Raw genomic sequence first — 21,891 nt, 5'->3', positions numbered from 1 at the left:
AATATCTTTGTGATGTCATCTGAGGGGCAGTCATGAGAACATTATTGGGCTCACTTGTGCTGAATAGATCACTCTAAGGAAGTACAAGGAGCTTCTTGAGGAAGAGTCACTTTCTGTGCACACAGGAGAAGTGAGCTAGAAATGCCTCAACACAATGATGTAATACAAAGTGTTCGAAAAGTTGCTGTGCCATTACAAAGTATGTACGAAATGACATCCACTAGTGGCTACACAAGTCTGAAACCACTTTATTCTATTGGAAAACACTTTCTGCACATCTGATTGTAATATGCTTCTCACATTTGCAGTTATTTCAGTTTTTTAGTCGCAAAGTGTGCTCAGGCCATTTCAATGCACTACAGATTTTGCTACTCCTGAAAAATAGAAGTCTGATGGAGTACGATTCAGTGAGTGATGGAGCCACAGGTTTTCTGAGTTGACACATTCTTCTAAAAGCTCTTCCAGAAGATCCATAGTGTTAGCTGTGCGTACAGCAACACCATCTTGTTGCAACCAAGAGTAGTTGATTTTGTTTTTCTTTAGTTAGCCAGTGAAATTGTAGATCACTAAACAATAATGTTCATTGTTCACAGTTTCTCTAAAAAATAAAAGTCCAATAATGTACTCTCTGGATACTTCTATCCGCAATCCAATGGCATTTCAAGCACAAGACGAGATTTCTCCATCGACCATAATGGTGGACTTTGTGTGCTAACATGACCAGAGAGGTGGAACCAGGCTTTGTCTGTATAGAAGGTGACATCAAGGATAGCAGTGGTATTCCTTTCAATGAAACGTGTAAACCATTTGAAAAAACAAATTCACTTTTCATGATCTGTTTCTTTTAATTCATGCTGCTGTAATTTTATACAGAAAGAATTTTGAAGTTTGTCTTGCCACTTACACATGATTGGAGGTCCAGTATCTTTTTCTTGTGCCATCTTACATAATGATTTTGCTGGGCTATGCTGCTTGAAGCCAAAATATCCAACAAATTCTGTTCATTTAGCTTAGGTGGTCTTCCAGGTCATTCAGAATCTAACACTGAGGTGTCCCTCAAAATTTCTCAATGAACTGCATTGTGATTACGTACAACAGTTTCTGCAAATTTTTCAGCAAATGCCTACTGCACTAAACCTTTCTAGTTATTGGCATTTCGAAACACACCTTCAACAGGAAAAATAAGTTCCTCAACTGAAAGTACCATAACTTAGAAATAAATTGAACATCTAAACACTAAACATCACAGGAATAAGGAATAATTTCTGTAGTGCTTAAGGAAACTGTAGAGAGTAAAAACAGTAGAGGAATACGGAGACTGAAATATCTCAAATATAAGATTTTGGCTCCTATAATATTCTTGGCAGGTTTTGCAAGAAAATCCAGAAAAAAAGTGTGCACCTAAATTTCTGCCCACAAAAAATAGAATATACTATTAACATTTTTTAACAAATACATAGTGTATTGCTTACAATTCCTGTCTTTTACATTATTGCTGAACCTGTAGTTCATCAACTGAACTGAACAGTTCAACGCTAAGTCCATAATTCCTTGCCCAGTGACTTTCTAAATGTATGGCAGAGGGAGAAGTGGTACAGTATGTTAGCTGCTCTTAGGCATGAAGCAGAACAGGAGACATGTGTATTACAGTGACTGCAAGGGGTGGGGGACCTCTGGCACAGCCATGGGCACCCACATGTCACTCCGCTATGCCAACCTGTTTATGAGCCATCTAGAGGAAACCTTCATTGCTTCCCAAAACCCAGAAACTCCTGGCATGGTTCAGGTTCACTGATAATATCTTCATGATCTGGACTCAGGGCCAAGACACCACTTCCAGGATGTTGACCTCGCCCTCTCTGGTGGCTCCACTCAGATCTCTGCCCGCATTAAACCCATCACCCACCAACAGTGCCTGCATTTTAAGAACTGCCATCCCTTCCACACAAAAAAAAACCCTCTCGTACATCCCAGCCACCTGGGAGTGGCATATCTGTAGTAACAAGAAATCCCGGGCCCAGTATGCTGACGGCCTCATCTATTCCACAAACAGATTTCCTGTTCCATATCCCTATCCACCCCCAATCCTCCCAAGAACCAGTTACAAAGAAGCTGACACTCAAAACCACCCAGACTGGAACAACTAAACCACATTCTTCACAGTGGCTTTGATTATCATCCTACCCTGAAATGAGGGACATCCTACCCAAGATCCTTCCCACCCCTCCTAAAGTGATATTCTGTTGCCCATCCAATCTACACAACATCGTAGTCTGTCTCTAAGTTATTCCCAATCCTAGCCCCTTTCCACAGAGACCGTATCCCTACGAAGGACCTCAGTGCAAAAGCTGCCTAATCTATCCACCCAGCACTTTCTATTGCACCCCTGTCACAGGATTATCCTACCTTCAGCAGATGGCCACCTGTGAAAGCAGCCATGTTACATACAAACTCTGCTGCAATCATTGCACAGTTTTCTATATTGGTATGACTACCAACCAGATGTCCATTACGACAAATGGCCACTGCAAAACTGTGGCCGAGAGCAAAATGGGCCACCCTGTGAGAGAGCGTGCTCGACTTCAATGGCTGCTTCAAATCTGAGCCATCCAGTTCCTCCCCTCCAGTATCAGCTTTTCTTAACTGTGAACAGGAGTTACTTACAATACATTTTCTGCTCCCAAAATTATAATGGCCTCAAATTAGGATAAACTATTGTTTCCACACCCTCCACTCAACAGTCTCCACTCCCACTGTCCTATTACCTCCTCTGAATTCACATCCCTTCATCCTTACTGTGGGATGCTCTTTGCCAATGTACCCACCAGTCTTTTTCCCTTCCTTGCTCCTCTCCATTTCTGCTTCCCGTTCCCACCCCCATCGCCCTTCCCTCACAGCCTCCCAACAATGTGCTTGGTAGCCTCGTCCTCCCATGCTCTGCCCGACAGCACTCTTCTCTCCCTCCACCCATACCCTGCTATCCCTCCCCATTCCCCACTCCATTCCAGATTGTCACTCTTGTTCAACATGACAGTTGCATTCTGGCTGAAGAAGCCCCAAGATATCTATCACGTGTGCATGATGTGTGCTTGCTCGTGTGAACGTGTGTGTGTGCGTGTGTGTGTGTGTTATCTTTTCTAAAGGAGGCTTTGGCCAAACGCTCAGTGTGTAACACTGTTTTGTTACGCCTGTCTGCAACTCATTGTATCATCTTTATAGTGAATAGCTATCCTTTTATTAATATTTCTAACTAATTAAAACCTACCCACCTCACCCTCATGATTTCCAAACAAGCTTTGTATCTGATCAGACTGATGATCAACCACTAAACCAGGCATGCCTCTGCCATCCTTTGACTAAAGAACAGGCATTGAAGAGCACACAGTGAGAAAGATGACACAATGGTAGGACACTCAATTTGCATTCAGGAGGAAGATGGTTCAAATCCCCCACTGGCCACCTAGATTTAAATTTTCTGTGGCTCCCCTAAATTGTTAAGGCAGAAGCTGGAATGGTTCCTATGAAAAGAACAAAGCCAATTTCCTTCTTGTGTCTGAGCACTTGCTCTGTCTCTAATGACCTGATCACTGATGGGACATTAAACCCTGATCACCTTGTATTAAGAAAACAGGAGAATTGACTTGCTCTTGACATTACTTAGTAAAACCAACAGCAAAGATCAGCCATTATACTCAAATGTCATTCAGTTTATCTGGGTCAGTGGCACAGCTGCCAAAGAAGCAACATTTGAATAGGTACGCTCAAATAGCTTGCTATGTATGACTATGAAAATCATCTCAAAATGAACCTAAAAGTCCAACTCTGAACATTCCAGCTGCAAAATGGGGAATTACTAGAAGACTCTGACTAAATTGAGATCAGCAGGAGTTCGAGCTGTGTGATGTGCTGAGATACTTAGGGTTCGAGTTATGTGGATCTGACCTTCAAACAGCAGTGAATGTGAAGTAGAAAGTTTCTGCAAGGAACACAATCATTTGCAAACAGACACAAGAGCTACAGTCACAAAAGTTGAAAAAACTACTACAGCCCAGTGTGTTTCTTGTACTGAGCATGTAGCTTCAATTTGGAGGCACTATTTCCTGACAATAAGCAAACTGATATCACCATCAGTGACACACAATGTGTGTCAGGATGCCTCAAATCAGCTGTGTGTCACAGAAGGAAGCAACACCAGCTCTGGATGGCAGATAAGCTGCCACTGTGACTGAATGATACAATACCCAACCTCTATCCAGAGACTGATACCTGCCTCACAGACTGTGATACAGGAAGAGGCTTTTTCCCATCACTGAGACACTCATATTATCTCTAAAGTCATGCTAACTCCAGCTGCAGTAGTACGTAGAGGTGTGTGGAGAAGCACCTGCTGGTTAGTAAACTACCCTACACTGACTGAAGATGGATGTATCCAGGTGGGAGATGAAAGAGATTATGCCAGGGAGGCTCACCCACATATATGTATCGATTAGAGAAGCTGGCCACCTTCTGGTTTGTCCCTACTTTCCTGTCACCTTCACCACAGATAACCCGAAGGACACCAAGAGCCCCCTCTGCAGTAAAAAATTGGAAATCGTCAAATGACGTAGCTTCAAAACACACAAAAGGGAAAGGAAGATGAATTCCTTATAATATCTACTAACTACAGTTTGAATATCAGCACAGCGAACTAGTTGGGCCCCATATGTATTTCTATTTGCAAGACCTACACCAAACAGACTATCTTTCCTTTTCATCCCATCCAGTAAGCCTCCTCTGACCCAGGATTTTGGGAGACTTTTCTGCACTCTCTTCGTTTCCTAAACCTCACCTGTCCTTTTCCTTCACCCCTTTCCTTCCCCTTCAACCCTTCTGCTAGAAGAAGTAGCCACTGACTCTGAAAACTTGCAAATCTAAACATCTTCATATGTGTGTTCTCCTGCTGCTGCTTGGTGAGTAGAGTTTTTTTTTATCTATCCAATTACAATGGTGGAACAGGCCAGTTCTGAAAAAATACTGAACTTTTCTTGGCTAGCCTGATATTGCAAGTATTTTCTTTCTCTTAATTAGTATCAGTAATAGTAGTGTGTGTTCCCCTGCCACTGCTTGGTTCCTAGATGTTTTATCTATCAGTTTAGATTATGCTATCAATAATTGACTATTTTCATTGTTATATTAGTATCAGTATTGATATGAATGCAAACCAAAATCCTAACTGTATCTTTAAGTAAATTTCTTTTAAGTAATTTTTTTCATACTTTTATGTAAAATTTTATACTGCCTTGTCAAAATACAAGTCCTTTATCATGAATGTGATAAAATGGGCACTAAATACATAAACTCTCTGTCAAAATTTCAGTACAAGGAACTCGGAATGCTAATGATGTGAAACTTACCGGTCATTCAAAACGTTGGATTATTACTACACGATTAGCACAGACGGGGAACAGTACACACATAGATTGAGAAATATTTCTGAACACTTATGTGCAGTGCATTTATAATTGGCCACAGCTGAACATTGCTACATTGTCAATACAAGTGTAAACAATAAGATCAACTTGTGAAGATTTACAGAGTGCAGGTGGTTAGTCTATAATAATACACTATCATGAAATTGGAGCTTAGAGTGTCCTTGTAACTTGTTGCTACTTATTGCGTCCATTCCTTCAAAAGGAACAGTATGGTCAGTAACATGAGAGCATTAATGCATCAAGTTTACCTCGGAACTATAAGTGGAAAACTATGTGCAATGGGTTGCTGAAAGTGAATGTAGAGTATTGCACCTTTTTTTCCCTCCCACTGTGCCCTGTGCAGTGTTCCAAGTTAAGTTGTGGCTGAAGTACTTTCACCATGGCCAAGAGGAGTATATAGAACAACGAAACTGTACAGACCATGAATTTTCATTATGTTGTACAATACAGAACTTGACAGAGTGAATTGATTTTTCATTTTCTCACAGCAAGAGAACCCGTGAGCATACAAAACCATGTGACGAATGTGTGTTCCAAAGACTTGTGCTGAAAGAACTGGATGAATGACAAATCTGTTAGTGAATCACAAAGTGTTGCATTAGCATAGACTAATGAACATGGCATCTGCAGAGTAGTGACGGATTGTACAGCTTCATCGTGAGCATTTTTACAACAAATGAAATGAGGCATGTGCTATACCGCTAATCTGCATGAACTATTTATTTGTGCAACAGACCAGACACCAACCCAAAAATGTCTCCAGCCAGAATGGAATCAACATCAGAGACAGTGAGTCTAGGGTTGACAACAAACAGTCTTGTGAAACAGGTTTTCTTTCAACATACACATCAGTCATTGCCAAGTGAGATGTTATGATCTGAACACCATCTCTGACAAACAAATGTGTACTGTGATAGTCTGGAGAGCTGTTGTGTAGCTTCGGTCATTTCAATTCCTCTGAATTATCAGTACTCTCAACAGCTACTGGTAGTCAAAGAAGTTGTAGTGGAACAAAAACTGTAAGACGTCAGTAGAGTTGATGTGTCACAGGGCTGAGCAACATGGGACTTCGAAGCATCAAAGGTCACTACAGTGCACATTTTTATAATATACTGAAACATTTGACTCACAGCACAAAAAGCTTATAAGCAAACAAGCTGATAGGCTTATGCCTTCTTTTCTCCCCCTCCCCAAATGATTAGGAAGAGTTAGTTAATCTGAGTGCAAAAGCCATGCTAGCCCACTAAGAGGTTACTTCCTTGGAAATGGTTGTGATAATCTGGACACAAAGTCTGACATTCTGCTAATACACAGGACCTGATCGTTACAGAGATCTCGTAAGCTCCTTCAATACATTACTGAGGGTGAATTTTGTCATCCCCGTGCTCATCTACACATTACAATAAGTGTTCAGGAATCCTGTCAGCATGATGGCCTACACATTAATTCAAATGTGGCCTACTGAAAGACTTTGCTCAGAGTGTAAGCCACTGAATTTATCCTTTTACAACACAGATGAACTCTGTGTTGGACAGAAGTTGCCTGTAATGTCATTTGTCAAGACACTTTTAAACCCAGTTTGATTAAATACCACTACAAATTGGAGTTGTTGTTGCTGTGCTTGCTATCATATTGTTCTGTAGAGCAATTAATTTGTTGTATTTCTAGAAGCCATTACGTGAACTGAATTTCATTCATTTATGATTCTTTCACTGCTTTATAAACGGAAAAAATGCTAGTGCATCAACCAAAAACGAGCTAGTGTGTCAACCAAAATTGAAATACATAAATTAATTTCAAAATCTGATCAGCCTAGATATGCAGGATAGAGCCAACATACCTCAGTAGCACAGCCATTGTTGGCAGAATGTGTGCACGGGTTGGGGCCACAGTTGGTGCAGGTGACTATTTCGTTGGGAGCTGATGTGTCCCTTTTGTTTTTGTCACCCTGTGAACAAAATATGTAACAGCCTATCTCAGGTGACCTATTTCTAGAACATCTACTAATAGTGCATGTATTTAATTCTACACAACTAAATACTAAGAACTACACAAATAGCATACAAAAGTCTAATTACCAAAACATATATTCCTACATTTCAATTCGTGTTTGAAAAAGTCTCACTAAGATAATTTTGTTTGATTATCTACGCAAAAAAAGTTCTGTCCTATCTTTGAAATGACAATTCCAGTTCATTTCTTCTATGACAAGATGCAGCTGCTGACTTAACTGTTCACAGAAAGAGAGATAGCAACATTATTTCATGAGGGGAGAACTGTTTTTTGAGGTTTTGTGATTTTGTGTGACGAAATGTGTATTCAGAGATGACCACCAAATAAACACATATGCTTGACAGACGCTGACTGTAGTCCTTATAACAGTGTCTTTCATACAATCACATCGAACCTACGAACTCGTGTATACAAACAACGAATGAGAGGACAGACATAGTTTACTTTTAAAGCACTCAATGGTCACTACTCTCTGAAATATTAATTACTTGTTAAACAGTGTTATTAACATCTGATGACCATGAATAAACAGCTCAAAAATGGTCAGTGAAGTAAAATATTGCTATGCTACAATGACACTCTCGGATCCACAACTCTGAACACGTCATTCTTGATCACAACACAAAAATTTTAGTATGTAGTGTGCAGACTGTAGGGTGTAACTAGATATCTTGATAACTGGAAATTACTAATAGCACTATAGAAAATAATTTAAAGTGTAAGTAAGCCAATACTCAGATCCTTAAATATCAAAATCCTTTATTGGCAAAACTTACATAATGCCAAATATGTGGAAATAAATGGACAATAATTGAATAGTAAAAAGCATCAGATTTCTTCAAAATAACAATTTTTCTGCTAATTTTGTAAGATGTCGATTTTGTGCCTTTTGAAATATAAATATGATGTCTTGAGAGCCACTGACAATTAATTTTGTACTACCTATCCTTAATTATACGACCAACAGAGGCATCTCTGTTATGGGGGCTGAATATCATCAATAATTTCATACATCTTAGGGATTCCCCAAAAGGTAAAGGGATTTGTGGAATGTGTCAGTTAATAAAATCATGATGAAATTCAAACCTCCTAAGCTTCAGATGTCAAAAACAGGTTGAAGTTTAATCCAGAAAGTACCTGCAAAGATTCCCACTAGCTCATTTCTTGTTTATGAGTTAGCAGAGTGGGGGACAACTCCATACCTCAGGTAGACTAATGTATCTCCACTGCTGTAGCATACATTTTAAAAAAGATACATATCCAGCTGGTTCTGTTAGTAACAAGTATGCTAGGCCTTTCCTACTGGTAGGTTGGTATCCCAGTTTAAGAACATTTGAGTTGTGTTCTCAATATTACACACACACACACACACACACACACACACAAAAACATCTTTCCCAGAAACTGTATACATTTATTTCAGTCTGTATATCTGATTTCCATACCTTGTTTTGTCACTTCTCTTTTTTTTAAGTGTCCAAATTTTAGCTCTGTATAGCAAAGGCCATTATTTTTTAAGTTTCATCCTCATTTTCTTTAACATTTTATTCTTCAGAACAGTTTTGTATGCGCAAATTACCTGACTAAGCTTGGGGGGGGGGGGGGGGGCCTTATGGGCGCTCAACAGCGAGGTCTAAGCTTTTGTCTTTTTTACGAATAGTTAATTTACATTCACATTATTGAAATTGGGAGTTTCCAGTGGGCAGAGGGATGAGAGCATCTGCACAGTTAATCCTAAAGAACCAACGAGAATAATGGGAGTTGAAGAAGTCAACAGTGATTTTCCTTCAGCCAGAAAGAGTTGTGAAGCCAGTTACTCACAACTGGTAATGACAAAACCTAATCACTTAAGTTGTCTCTGATATGAGTTCAGATGTCCCAAATGTCTTACCAAATAAGAAAGTATAACATCCATGGGCAACCTGACTGCAGAAGATAAGAATATTGAAGGAATACCTAAATAGAAGTACTTAGTTTGAGATCAGGGCTAAGGGGAAGAGCAAATGTTGTGAAGTACTTAGTATGCAAATACCAGTGAGGTTAACATTCCTGCATAAGGCACTTACATGTGAGGAGTCTAATGCAAGCCCAGTTGGTATTGCTGACAACAGATCAAGTTGGAAAACAATAACCATTATAAACAGAAAAGAAGAAGATGATGAAGAAGAAGAAGAAGAACAGAGAATGTTGATACTAAAACAGCAGTAAAACAATACTACAAAATGAAGTACTGAGGTAAATGAAGAGCTTGAGACTGTTGTAAGAAAGGATAACAGCAGAGAAATGTGAGCTCCAGATTATAAAGTAGCTAAGACAACATGAAAAAATGGAAAAGGAATTGACCTAGTTATGGATCTCCTCTCTCTCACCTTTTGCATTAAGTGGAAATACCACTTCATCACCTAGCACTAATCCTCAAACAACAGAGCAAGCATCAAACCCTGTCTAGAACAGTTCCAACCTAAATTCCTGACAGATTAAAAAATTAGAGAGAGAGAGAGAGAGAGAGAGAGAGAGAGAGAGAGAGAGAGAGAGAGAGAGAGAGAGAAGACTTTCCTGGATTTCTTCACATCCAGCATTGCTTCTCAGTTTCCCTGAAAAATATCTCTGAAACCTAAAAACCTGACTGCAGACTTTGATCACCATTCCTGTGGACAGATGTTCTGCTACTGTGGTACTCAACCACAGATACTGAGCGACAGATGGGCTTCATCAATTCTTGGATACTTCGACATGTGAAACTGTTCATCAAAAACCATTTCTTCCATCCAGATGAAGCTGCAGAAAACCCTAAAATGCCTAGGGCCCTTACAAAGTCTCACACCTGCCTCCACAAAACAGTGAGTTCTCCTTCAATTGAAACTTCTGGGCAAATAGGCCATGGTCGATGTATAAAAGTTTCTCTTAACATTTCATCTCCAACTTTGGGAGACACCTTCATAGGTAAAGAGGCAAACTGCAGTCAGAACTCGAGGGAGCACCAAATATATACACAGTATAGAGGTCACCACAGAGTATCACATGACATCGGCCGTGATATTATCTCTGGCAATGCCAACATTGTCGATTGGAAATAATCGATTGTCATTCTTACTGTGCAACACTGACATCCAAATTTTATCTAATTTAAGACCTTCCTCTTTTCTGTTAAATTATTGTGGTATTTATAAATGTCAGTAGATACTGGAGCTCTGTGAGATGAAGTGGAACCACAACAGTCCCAATCGGCTTACTATCTATTATACCATGCCACACATTTACATAGAATTATTGATGAAAATTTGTCTCCACAAATGCACATGCATATGTAATGTTCACCATTTCTTGTATGTGGAACACAAATACCAGTAGAGATTCAGTGAGAACTTGCTGAAGGACTATGTTCTACCACCTGGGCAATGGCTTCCTCCTCATCCACACAATGTTCAGATTAAATATGACTGCAGGGCACAGCACTAATCTCATGCTGTTTAGTGAAGACAGGAGTGAACACACTCGAATCTGATATTCTGTAGTTAGGAAGTCATCTATTGTATTCTCTGTAAGTAGCAGCAGCAGTGATTCCATTATAAAACCTGCACACAAATACCAAGTCAGCATCCTCCACAGTTGTAAATGTTGTGTGCTTAAACAGTAGAATCGGCCAACAAATCACAATCACAGTTGAAAAACTCAATTCTGTAAACTTGAGCACAAAACTTGAACATCACAACAAAAATGGCAACTGATAAAATTACAGCAATCTGTACATTGAAGGCTCAGGACAGTTTGTACTCATTCTAATTCTCTGGCAGTATGTATCCCATTCACAGCAAGGCAGAGACAGTGATGTTCATTGTGGAGTCAGCAAAAGTGAGGTTGGATTATGGATGAATCCTTCTCCAGACTTTAAAATGATATTTTTCATGCAAAAGTTCAATACCTAGATAAAATGATGTTAATATACCAATTTGGTGGTGACATCCTCATGTGGGGAGGAATTATGAAGGATGGACTCATGAAGCTTCAAACATTTGTTGATGGTGGAAGGAATACCGTTAGCAATATGAGGCACTGCAACAAGTTGTGCAACTTGGAGAGATGTAGCTTATCCAGGCTTCCACTTGATGGACAATACACTCATCCGTACGGGTCACTCTGGTGGATGAATCTCCCGTAGGTGAATGTATCCATCACAGAGACTTGCCAGTGAGGTCTCTTGAACTTCATCCTACAGAACATGTCTGTACATTGTGGCTTCAAGAATGGATGCAGTATTTTTTCACACTCATGTTCTTATTTATTTAATTTGTTTTATTATTTGGCTTTTTAGGCCATCATCTGGTCGTTATCTATAAAACTTGCTATATGTCTAAACTGACAGTGCCTTCACATTTCGTTCTTCCATTTATTTCAGTTCACAAAGATGTAATTGTTCTTGATGTTTTGACAGTTGGCTTGTGCACATAAAGTGGGAAATGTGCAAGGATATAACATTGACCAAATAATAAAAGTAAAGGTGGTCTAATAATTTTGGTGATCTATTTATGTACAAGGTGAATATGAAAAAAGAGATAAAAATAATATAAGAATAAAATTTTTAAAAAGACGTATCAAAATGGGGAGTTAGAAAAATGTAGAATTTCACTTTGTGTACAACCAAGATGAATAATCTTAACCAAGATGAATAATCTTATCTCCTTGTCTGGGCTATTCCTGTCTCCTGTTACTATTTTTGATATTGTGGAAAGTATGACCCACTTTCAGCACTTTAAAAATGTGCAGCTCCAGTTTCAGAACATTTTTAGTGGCATGTATTGGAAACTGATGTATACTGTATGTCTTGCAGTTATCTTTTTCCTTGCTCTCTAAGTCTTGCAACACTATGTTCATGACAGATGCTCTCTTTTTCTTGATTATGGTTCACCTTTTGGACACTGTTGTATAAAGTTACTTAAAAAATATGTAGTTATTGTTACGAGCAATGCATAAATGCTATACTGATATTATCTTTACAGTGAAGTTAGACAAAATTACTGATCTGAGGTTAATTTGTTTTCAACTCCAGGAGTGAAAAATTCCTTTTGTCAAAGATATCTGAGACATAGGATGAAAGAAGTTGCAAACTTCTCTGCAGTCTGTTATGGAGTGAGTGCACAAGAAACTAGCATTTAAGTCTTCACAATGGAGAAAGTGATGGGGATACTGGTCCATACATCAAAAACAGCACTGTGGAGTCCATCTTCATCAGGGGCATGTACAAAGAACATACGGTTATTCTATAAGATATGTGGACATCAACTGCTTACAAAATGGCAACAGGGGGAGAGGAAGAGCAGTGGCATTTGTTGTTCACAAGTATGTGACCCCCCATGAACCATGGACCTTGCCGTTGGTGGGGAGGCTTGCGTGCCTCAGCGATACAGATGGCCGTACCGTAGGTGCAACCACAACGGAGGGGTATCTGTTGAGAGGCCAGACAAACGTGTGGTTCCTGAAGAGGGGCAGCAGCCTTTTCAGTAGTTGCAGGGGCAACAGTCTGGATGATTGACTGATCTGGCCTTGTAACATTAACCAAAACGGCCTTGCTGTGCTGGTACTGCGAACGGCTGAAAGCAAGGGGAAACTACAGCTGTAATTTTTCCCGAGGACATGCAGCTTTACTGTATGATTAAATAAATGATGATGGCGTCCTCTTGGGTAAAATATTCCGGAGGTAAAATAGTCCCCCATTCGGATCTCCGGGTGGGGACTACTCAAGAGGACGTCGTTATCAGGAGAAAGAAAACTGGTATTCTACGGATCGGAGCGTGGAATGTCAGATCCCTTAATCGGGCAGGTAGGTTAGAAAATTTAAAAAGGGAAATGGATAGGTTAAAGTTAGACATAGAGGGAATTAGTGAAGTTCGGTGGCAGGAGGAACAAGACTTTTGGTCAGGTGATTACAGGGTTATAAATACAAAATCAAATAGGGGTAATGCAGGAGTAGGTTTAATAATGAATAAAAAAATAGGAGTGCGGGTTAGCTACTGCAAACAGCATAGTGAACGCATTATTGTGGCCAAGATAGACACAAAGCCCATGCCTACTACAGTAGTACAAGTTTATATGCCAACTAGCTCTGCAGATGATGAAGAAATTGATGAAATGTATGACGAGATAAAAGAAATTATTCAGGTAGTGAAGGGAGACGAAAATTTAATAGTCATGGGTGACTGGAATTCGTCAGTAGGAAAAGGGAGAGAAGGAAACATAGTAGGTGAATATGGATTGGGGGGAAGAAATGAAAGAGGAAGCCGCCTTGTTGAATTTTGCACAGAGCATAACTTAATCATAGCTAACACTTGGTTCAAGAATCATGAAAGAAGGTTGTATACCTGGAAGAATCCTGGAGATACTAAAAGGTATCAGATAGATTATATAATGGTAAGACAGAGATTAAGGAACCAGGTTTTAAATTGTAAGACATTTCCAGGGGCAGATGTGGATTCTGACCACAATCTATTGGTTATGAACTGCAGATTGAAACTGAAGAAACTGCAAAAAGGTGGGAATTTAAGGAGATGGGACCTGGATAAACTGAGAGAACCAGAGGTTGTAGAGAGTTTCAGGGAGAGCATAAGGGAACAATTGACAGGAATGGGGGAAAGAAATACAGTAGAAGAAGAATGGGTAGCTCTGAGGGATGAAGTAGTGAAGGCAGCAGACGATCACGTAGGTAAAAAGGCGAGGGCTAATAGAAATCCTTGGGTAACAGAAGAAATATTGAATTTAATTGATGAAAGGAGAAAATATAAAAATGCAGTAAATGAAGCAGGGAAAAAGGAATACAAACGTCTCAAAAATGAGATCGACAGGAAGTGCAAAAGGGCTAAGCAGGGATGGATAGAGGACAAATGTAAGGATGTAGAGGCTTATCTCACTAGGGGTAAGATAGATACTGCCTACAGGAAAATTAAAGAGACCTTTAGAGAGAAGAGAACCACTTGTATGAATATCAAGAGCTCAGATGGCAACCCAGTTCTAAGCAAAGAAGGGAAGGCAGAAAGGTGGAAGGAGTATATAGAGGGTTTATACAAGGGCGATGTACTTGAGGACAATATTATGGAAATGGAAGAGGATGTAGGTGAAGATGAAATGGGAGATAAGATACTGCGTGAAGAGTTTGACAGAGCACTGAAAGACCTGAGTCGAAACAAGGCCCCGGGAGTAGACAACATTCCATTAGAACTACTGATGGCCTTGGGAGAGCCAGTCCTGACAAAACTCTACCATCTGGTGAGCAAGATGTATGAGACAGGTGAAATACCCACAGACTTCAAGAAGAATATAATAATTCCAATCCCAAAGAAAGCAGGTGTTGACAGATGTGAAAATTACCGAACTATCAGTTTAATAAGTCACAGCTGCAAAGTACTAACGCGAATTCTTTACAGACGAATGGAAAAACTGGTAGAAGCGGACCTCGAGGAAGATCAGTTTGGATTCCGTAGAAATGTTGGAACACGTGAGGCAATACTAACCTTACGACTTATCTTAGAAGAAAGATTAAGAAAAGGCAAACCTACGTTTCTAGCATTTGTAGACTTAGAGAAAGCTTTTGACAACGTTAACTGGAATACTCTCTTTCAAATTCTGAAGGTGGCAGGGGTAAAATACAGGGAGCGAAAGGCTATTTACAATTTGTACAGAAACCAGATGGCAGTTATAAGAGTCGAGGGGCAGGAAAGGGAAGCAGTGGTTGGGAAAGGAGTGAGACAGGGTTGTAGCCTCTCCCCAATGTTATTCAATCTGTATATTGAGCAAGCAGTAAAGGAAACAAAAGAAAAATTCGGAGTAGGTATTAAAATTCATGGAGAAGAAGTAAAAACTTTGAGGTTCGCCGATGACATTGTAATTCTGTCAGAGACAGCAAAGGACTTGGAAGAGCAGTTGAACGGAATGGACAGTGTCTTGATAGGAGGATATAAGATGAACATCAACAAAAGCAAAACGAGGATAATGGAATGTAGTTAAATTAAATCGGGTGATGCTGAGGGGATTAGATTAGGAAATAAGACACTTAAAATAGTAAAGGAGTTTTGCTATTTAGGGAGTAAAATAACTGATGATGGTTGAAGTAGAGAGGATATAAAATGTAGACTGGCAATGGCAACGAAATCGTTTCTGAAGAAGAGAAATTTGTTAACATCCAGTATTGATTTAAGTGTCAGGAAGTCGTTTCTGAAAGTATTTGTATGGAGTGTAGCCATGTATGGAAGTGAAACATGGACGATAACCAGTTTGGACAAGAAGAGAATAGAAGCTTTCGAAATGTGGTGCTACAGAAGAATGCTGAAGATAAGGTGGGTAGATCACGTAACTAATGAGGAGGTATTGAATAGGATTGGGGAGAAGAGAAGTTTGTGGCACAACTTGACTAGAAGAAGGGATCGGTTGGTAGGACATGTTTTGAGGCATCAAGGGATCACAAATTTAGCATTGGAGGGCAGCGTGGAGGGTAAAAATCGTAGAGGGAGACCAAGAGATGAATACACTAAGCAGATTCAGAAGGATGTAGGTTGCAGTAGGTACTGGGAGATGAAGAAGCTTGCAGAGGATAGAGTAGCATGGAGAGCTGCATCAAACCAGTCTCAGGACTGAAGACCACAACAACAACAACAAGTGTGGTTGCTCCACTTTCAGCTCTCTTTCAAATGTGCTTGTCATTTCTCTGCACCTTAGTAAAGGGATAATGGAACCTGTCATGTGTATATCTCTCATGCAAGGAGGTCATCCCCGTGCTAAGTAAAAAGGAAGATCTGGGTGCTCATTAGAAAAGCCACAGAAAACATATACCAGGCTGGCCAAACCCCGTGCTGAGTAAAAAGGAAGATCTGGGTGCTCATTAGAAAAGCCACAGAAAACATATACCAGGCTGGCCAAACTGGCTATGAACCCCTGCTCCACTCATATTAAAAAGTCTCAGTTATTGCCACAACCCTGATGATGTTTTTCTCTTTATCCTGTTTTTTTCTCTTCCTAGGTGAAGAACTTGCAAATGATGGGGGGTATAATTTTGGAGTGGTATTGAGAAGATGAAAGTTATAAACATGTGGTGTAGTCAGTTGTTCCCACTATTCCTTAGTAAACCTGGAGGACATTTCAATGCCTTGATGAAATGAAATGAGATCATTTGTTCCTTCAAAGGAGACCATTGAGGTCAATAGCCAAATTAACTGAAGAGTGTGTAGAGTTGGTCACATTTTGATTTATTTAAAGAGATTCCCAGCTGCCACTTTACTCATCACATCTTAAAAAGAGCTGCAACAGACAGGATACATCACCACATTTTTGTGACTGCATTCTGTGTGTTGATGCTCTTTTTAAGATCTAATCTACATATGTACTCTCCAAATCATTCTGAAATGTGAGACTGGGTACTTCCCACTGCACCATATATTACAGTTACTTGCAGTTCCATTTGTGTGTGAAATGACTGAAGAATGACTACTTAAGTGGCTTTTTGTGTACTGTAGTTAGGCTTATCTTGTCTTTCAGACTTTCACAAACCTGCCATACTTTGTATATATTCAGTATCCCCTGTTAGACATATTTGGTATTCATTAATATTTTAGGATGAATCACACAAGTGTTTCATAAGTGATCTCTTTAGTGTGGACTGATTGAATTTTCCCAATGTCCTACTAATGAAATAAAGTTTTCCACCCGCTTTTCCTATGACTGAACTTACGTGATCATTCCATTTCTTACCACCTCGAACTGTTACACCCAGATATTCTGATGAGTTGACTGACTCAAACTGTGACTCACTGAAACTGTAGTCATACAATATTATGTTTCCTACTTTTGTGATCATTTAAAACTATCTGACGGATTTTGCACCAACTCCTGATCTTATCACAGTCCAATTGGATATCTGCGCAGTTTCTATTTTCATTTTATTTTTAATATTTTTCCAGATAGTTCTTCATTACAGATAACTGCATCATCTGAAAAAAGTTTGAAGTTAATATTGTCTACTGGCTGATTAATATAGAACATGAAGAGTCATGGTTCTAACACACTTCCCTTGGCAACGTTTGTTGATGACTCCCCATCCAAGATTCTCAATAAGTGTGTGAGTCCCATACAAAATAGGATCAACAAGGATACTGAATTTATACAAAGAAGCGCATCTCAAACTATCGTAGGTCAAATGCAAATACTAAGAAACCTGAACTGGTAGATACTTGAAGGAAGATGCCAACTATCTTGGACACCAAATGATGGCTGTACAAGCAAATCTGTTTACATAAATCAAAATGTGGCCCAAACTGTATTCTTCAGTTTTACAGTGTGTCTCACTTTTTCTGAACATGACTATTCCCTTGCTGAAGTTGACTGTGTTGTGTAGTTTTGCACAATCTATATATTCACTCAATGTTTTTTGTTTGAATCGTTAAGATGCATAGTCATTCCCTAAGAAGCTACACAAATGACAGTTCATCTGGGCAGATTGAACCTAACAGAACTGGTATGTGGCTGCTAACGTCTGTTTCAACTCAACAGTTGTATTCTATTGGCAAGCAGCCACATGAGGGATTTTTTTCACCATCACACCCAACAGCATGTTGGTTGCTGAAGCATAGTTTATAGTATTAGTTACTGTATGGAATACTTGCAGGGTGTACAACCTACACAGTAGTCAAGAGTGACACATATATATAGGCCACAAATACCGATAGGATAATAACTGTGGCATTGCCACTACCTAATGTCAGCTGTGGTATGTGCATGAAGTTGCTGCAATGTGTTCCAACACCTGACATCATTTAAAATCAGATTTTGAAGAAAATGTGTGTTCTATAAGCAAGGGAGAACAACGTCCAAATCAAACAGTGCAAAGTCCAGGAGGGAACAACAACAGTATCAACCCTCCTATGTAAAAGATACAACCATTTCCTCGACCGACTCTCCACAGTTCCTGTCCCTTTACCACACACTGCCCTGCTCATCATTATTGATGCCAACCCCCTTTACACTAACATCCCTAATGCTCATGGCCTTGCCACTGTTGAAAACTACCTTTCCAGCACCCAATGGATTCCAAATCAACAACCTCCTTCCTAGTTTACATGACCAACTATACCCTCATACACGATTACTTTTCCTTTTAAGGTATTACTTACAAACAAATCTGGGGTATGGCTATAGGCACCTACATGGCACTGTCCAATGCCAACCTATTCATAAGCCATCTAGAGGAATCCTCCCTAAAAACCCAGAATCCTAAACCACCTTATCTTTCCAGTCTCCTGCAACCTTCCAAAGTCTCACCATCTGGCCACAGAGGAGCATTCCCCTCGTAACTCAAGTACTACCCAGGACCGGAGCAACTGAATTACATTCTCCGCCATTCTCATCATGCCCTGGAGAAATGTCCGCAGTCCACCAAACCTACACAATATACTCGTCCATCGCTACACGACCGCTGTTGCTGACCCCTTACCTCATGGTTCATATCCCTGTAATAGACCTAGACGCAAGACCTGTCCCATACATCCTCCCACCTCCACCTACTCCAGTCCCATCACCAACCTCACCTATCCCATCAAAGGCAGGGCTACCTGTGAAACCAGCCATGTAATCTACAAGCTAAGCTGCAACCAATTTGCTGCATTCCATGTGGACATGACAACCAACAAGCTGTCTGTGCGCACGAATGGCCACCGAGAAACTGTGGCCAAGAAACAAGTGGACCATCCTATTGCTGAAGCGGTACACAACGCGACATCCTTCATTTCAATGACTGTTTCACAGCCTGTGCCATATGGATCTTTCCCACTGACACCAGCTTTTCTGAATTGTGCACATGGGAACTCTCCCTGCAATATATCCTACACTCCCATAAGCCTCCTGGCCTCAACGTTTGTTAGTCACTTTTCTCACCTATCCAGTCCCTTTCCTGTTCCCATTCCAGCACTACAGAGCCCTCATTCCACCAACACACCCAGTCGTTTTACTTCTTTCCTTTTCTGCAACCCCCTCCCCCCCCCTCCACCCCCCCTTCCCTGCCCTCTGTCTAAACTCCCAACTGCACTTAGCTGCCCTACCCTCTCTCTACCTCATCCTTGCACATGCCCCAGCAGCACTTCACTGTCCCCCACCCTTACTCTGTTATTCCTTCCCCTCCCATCCCCAACCTCCTCCTAACTCCCACCCAGTTTCCACTCCCATCGTGCACTGCTGCAGTTGCTCGCAGTGTGGCTTCAGCTCCCAGAGGCTGCAGTCACATGTGTGTGAGTTGCATTTGTGTGTCTCTGTTGTCTATTTTTGACAAAGGTCTTTGATGGCTGAAAGCTTAAATTGTGACAGTCTTTTTGTTGTGCCTATCTGCAACTCAGCTTCTCCTCTATATGGTGAATAGTAACTTTTCTTTTATAATATTGCAACAATATGAAAAGGTTAGATTGCTACTCACCACATAGAGGAAGCAGTAAACTGCAGACATGCACAATGAAAAAGACTGCTAAACATTTAAGCTGTTAGACAACAAATGTGCTTCTTCTGAAATAGAAAACACACACACACATATGCACACGCATTTTCTCCAGCCACTGGGGCTCGATTGCAGACCACAACTGATGTGAGCAGCAATCTGCTTTGGTGGATAAGGAAGTGGCATGGGGTGGGGAGGGGTAGCGGGGTACTGGTGGAGGAAAATGCTGTGCTGCCTGTGGGAGTGTGGAGGGACGTGGTGGGGACAGGATAGTACTGCTAGGTGCAAAGTCAAGATGCTAAGCTGCAGGGCCCAGGGGGAGGGGTGGGGGGGAAGGGGGGAGGGCATGTGAAGAGTGAAGATAAAGGGAATTACTAATAGCTATGTTGGTGGGATAGAAGGTCCGTTTAGTACTGGATTGACAGCAGGGAAGAGGATAGGCAGTTGGAGGACAGGGACTGCAAAGACCGATGCCAGGGAGGACCTCCACCTATCTATGCCCTACCCTGCTTCACCACCAATACACTTACTAGTCTTTTCCCCTTCTCTAATGCTCTCTTCTCCCCCCTCTCCCAACCACAACCTTCCTACTCTCTGCATCTATAAGTCCTATCCTGCCTCCATCACATCCCTGCATGCTCCCACAGACAGCACAGCATCTTCTCCCACCCCTACCCTGCTATCGCTCCTTCTCTCTGCTTCATGCCTCTTCCTTACCCACATCAGATTAGATTAGATTAGTACTTTTTCCAGAGATCATGAATATGATGCTTCGTAATGATGTGGAATGTGTCAGGTTAATAAAAGGTGTCTATACAAGATATTACATTAGACAAAATATTACGTGACACTCAATATCTTTTTTTTTTTTTTTTCATTATTATTATTATTTTGTGGGGGTTGGGAAATTACCAATTTACTATATCCAAAAATTCATTTGATGAGTAGAAGGAGTTGCCATTAAGAAATTCCTTTAATTTCCTTTTAAATGCTATATGGCTATCTGTCAGACTTTTGATGCTATTAGGTAAGTGATCAAAGACTTACGTGGCAGCATAATTTACCACCTTCTGAGCCAAAGTTAGATTTAACCTTGACTAGCGAAGATCATCCTTTCTCCTAGTGTTACTTTTGAATTCGTTCGGATTGTTAATACCAAATTTCATAAGTGAATATATATATTGTGAGGCTACAGTGAAGACTTCTAGCTCTTTAAATAAGTGTCTGCAGGATGATCTTGGATGAGCTCCAGCAATTATTCTGATTACACACTTTTGTGCAATGAACACTCTTTTACTCAATGATGAATTACCCCACGATATGATGCCATACAAAAGCAGAGAATGAAAATAGGCGTGGTAAGCTAATTTACTCAGATGTATATTGCCAAAATTTGCAATGACCCTAATAGCATAAGTAGCTGAACTCAAACGTTTCAGCAGATCCTCAGTGTGTTTTTTCCAATTCAACCCCTCATCAATACATACACCTAGCAATTTAGAATATTCTACCTTAGCTGCCGATTTCTGATCGAAGCCTATGTATATTAATGGGGTCATTCCATTTACTGAGTAAAACTGTATATACTGTGGTTTGTCAAAGTTTAATGAGAGCCCATTTGCAGAGAACCACTTAATGATTTTCTGAAAAACATCGTTTACAATTTCACCAGTTAATTCTTGTCTGTCGGGTGTGATAGCTATACTTGTATCATCGGAAAAAAGTACTAGCTTTGTATCTTTGTGAATATAGAATGGCAAGTCATTATTATATATTAAGAAAAGCAGAGGACCCAAGACCGAACCTTGCGGCACCCCATTCTTGATTGTTCCCCAGTTCGAGAAATCACCAGTTTTTTGCATATTATGTGAACTGTTTATTTCAACTTTCTGCACTCTTCCAGTCAGGTTTGATTTAAACCATCTGAGCACCGTCCCATTCATACCA

General features: G+C 40.3%; 1 protein-coding gene across 1 annotated transcript in view; it reads right to left on the bottom strand.

The window, feature by feature from the left end:
• Nucleotides 1–21,891, bottom strand: part of LOC124718934 (glutamate-gated chloride channel) — a 428,257-nt gene that overhangs the window by 4,217 nt on the left and 402,149 nt on the right. The window contains exon 11 of the mRNA XM_047244597.1: nucleotides 7,312–7,419. Within this exon, the coding sequence (XP_047100553.1) occupies nucleotides 7,312–7,419 (108 nt within the window). The remainder of the gene's footprint in view (nucleotides 1–7,311; nucleotides 7,420–21,891) is intronic.

This window comes from Schistocerca piceifrons, chromosome 10, assembly GCF_021461385.2.
Source record: "Schistocerca piceifrons isolate TAMUIC-IGC-003096 chromosome 10, iqSchPice1.1, whole genome shotgun sequence".
Lineage (NCBI taxonomy): Eukaryota > Metazoa > Arthropoda > Insecta > Orthoptera > Acrididae > Schistocerca > Schistocerca piceifrons.
This window is presented reverse-complemented; position numbering and strand designations above follow the sequence as displayed.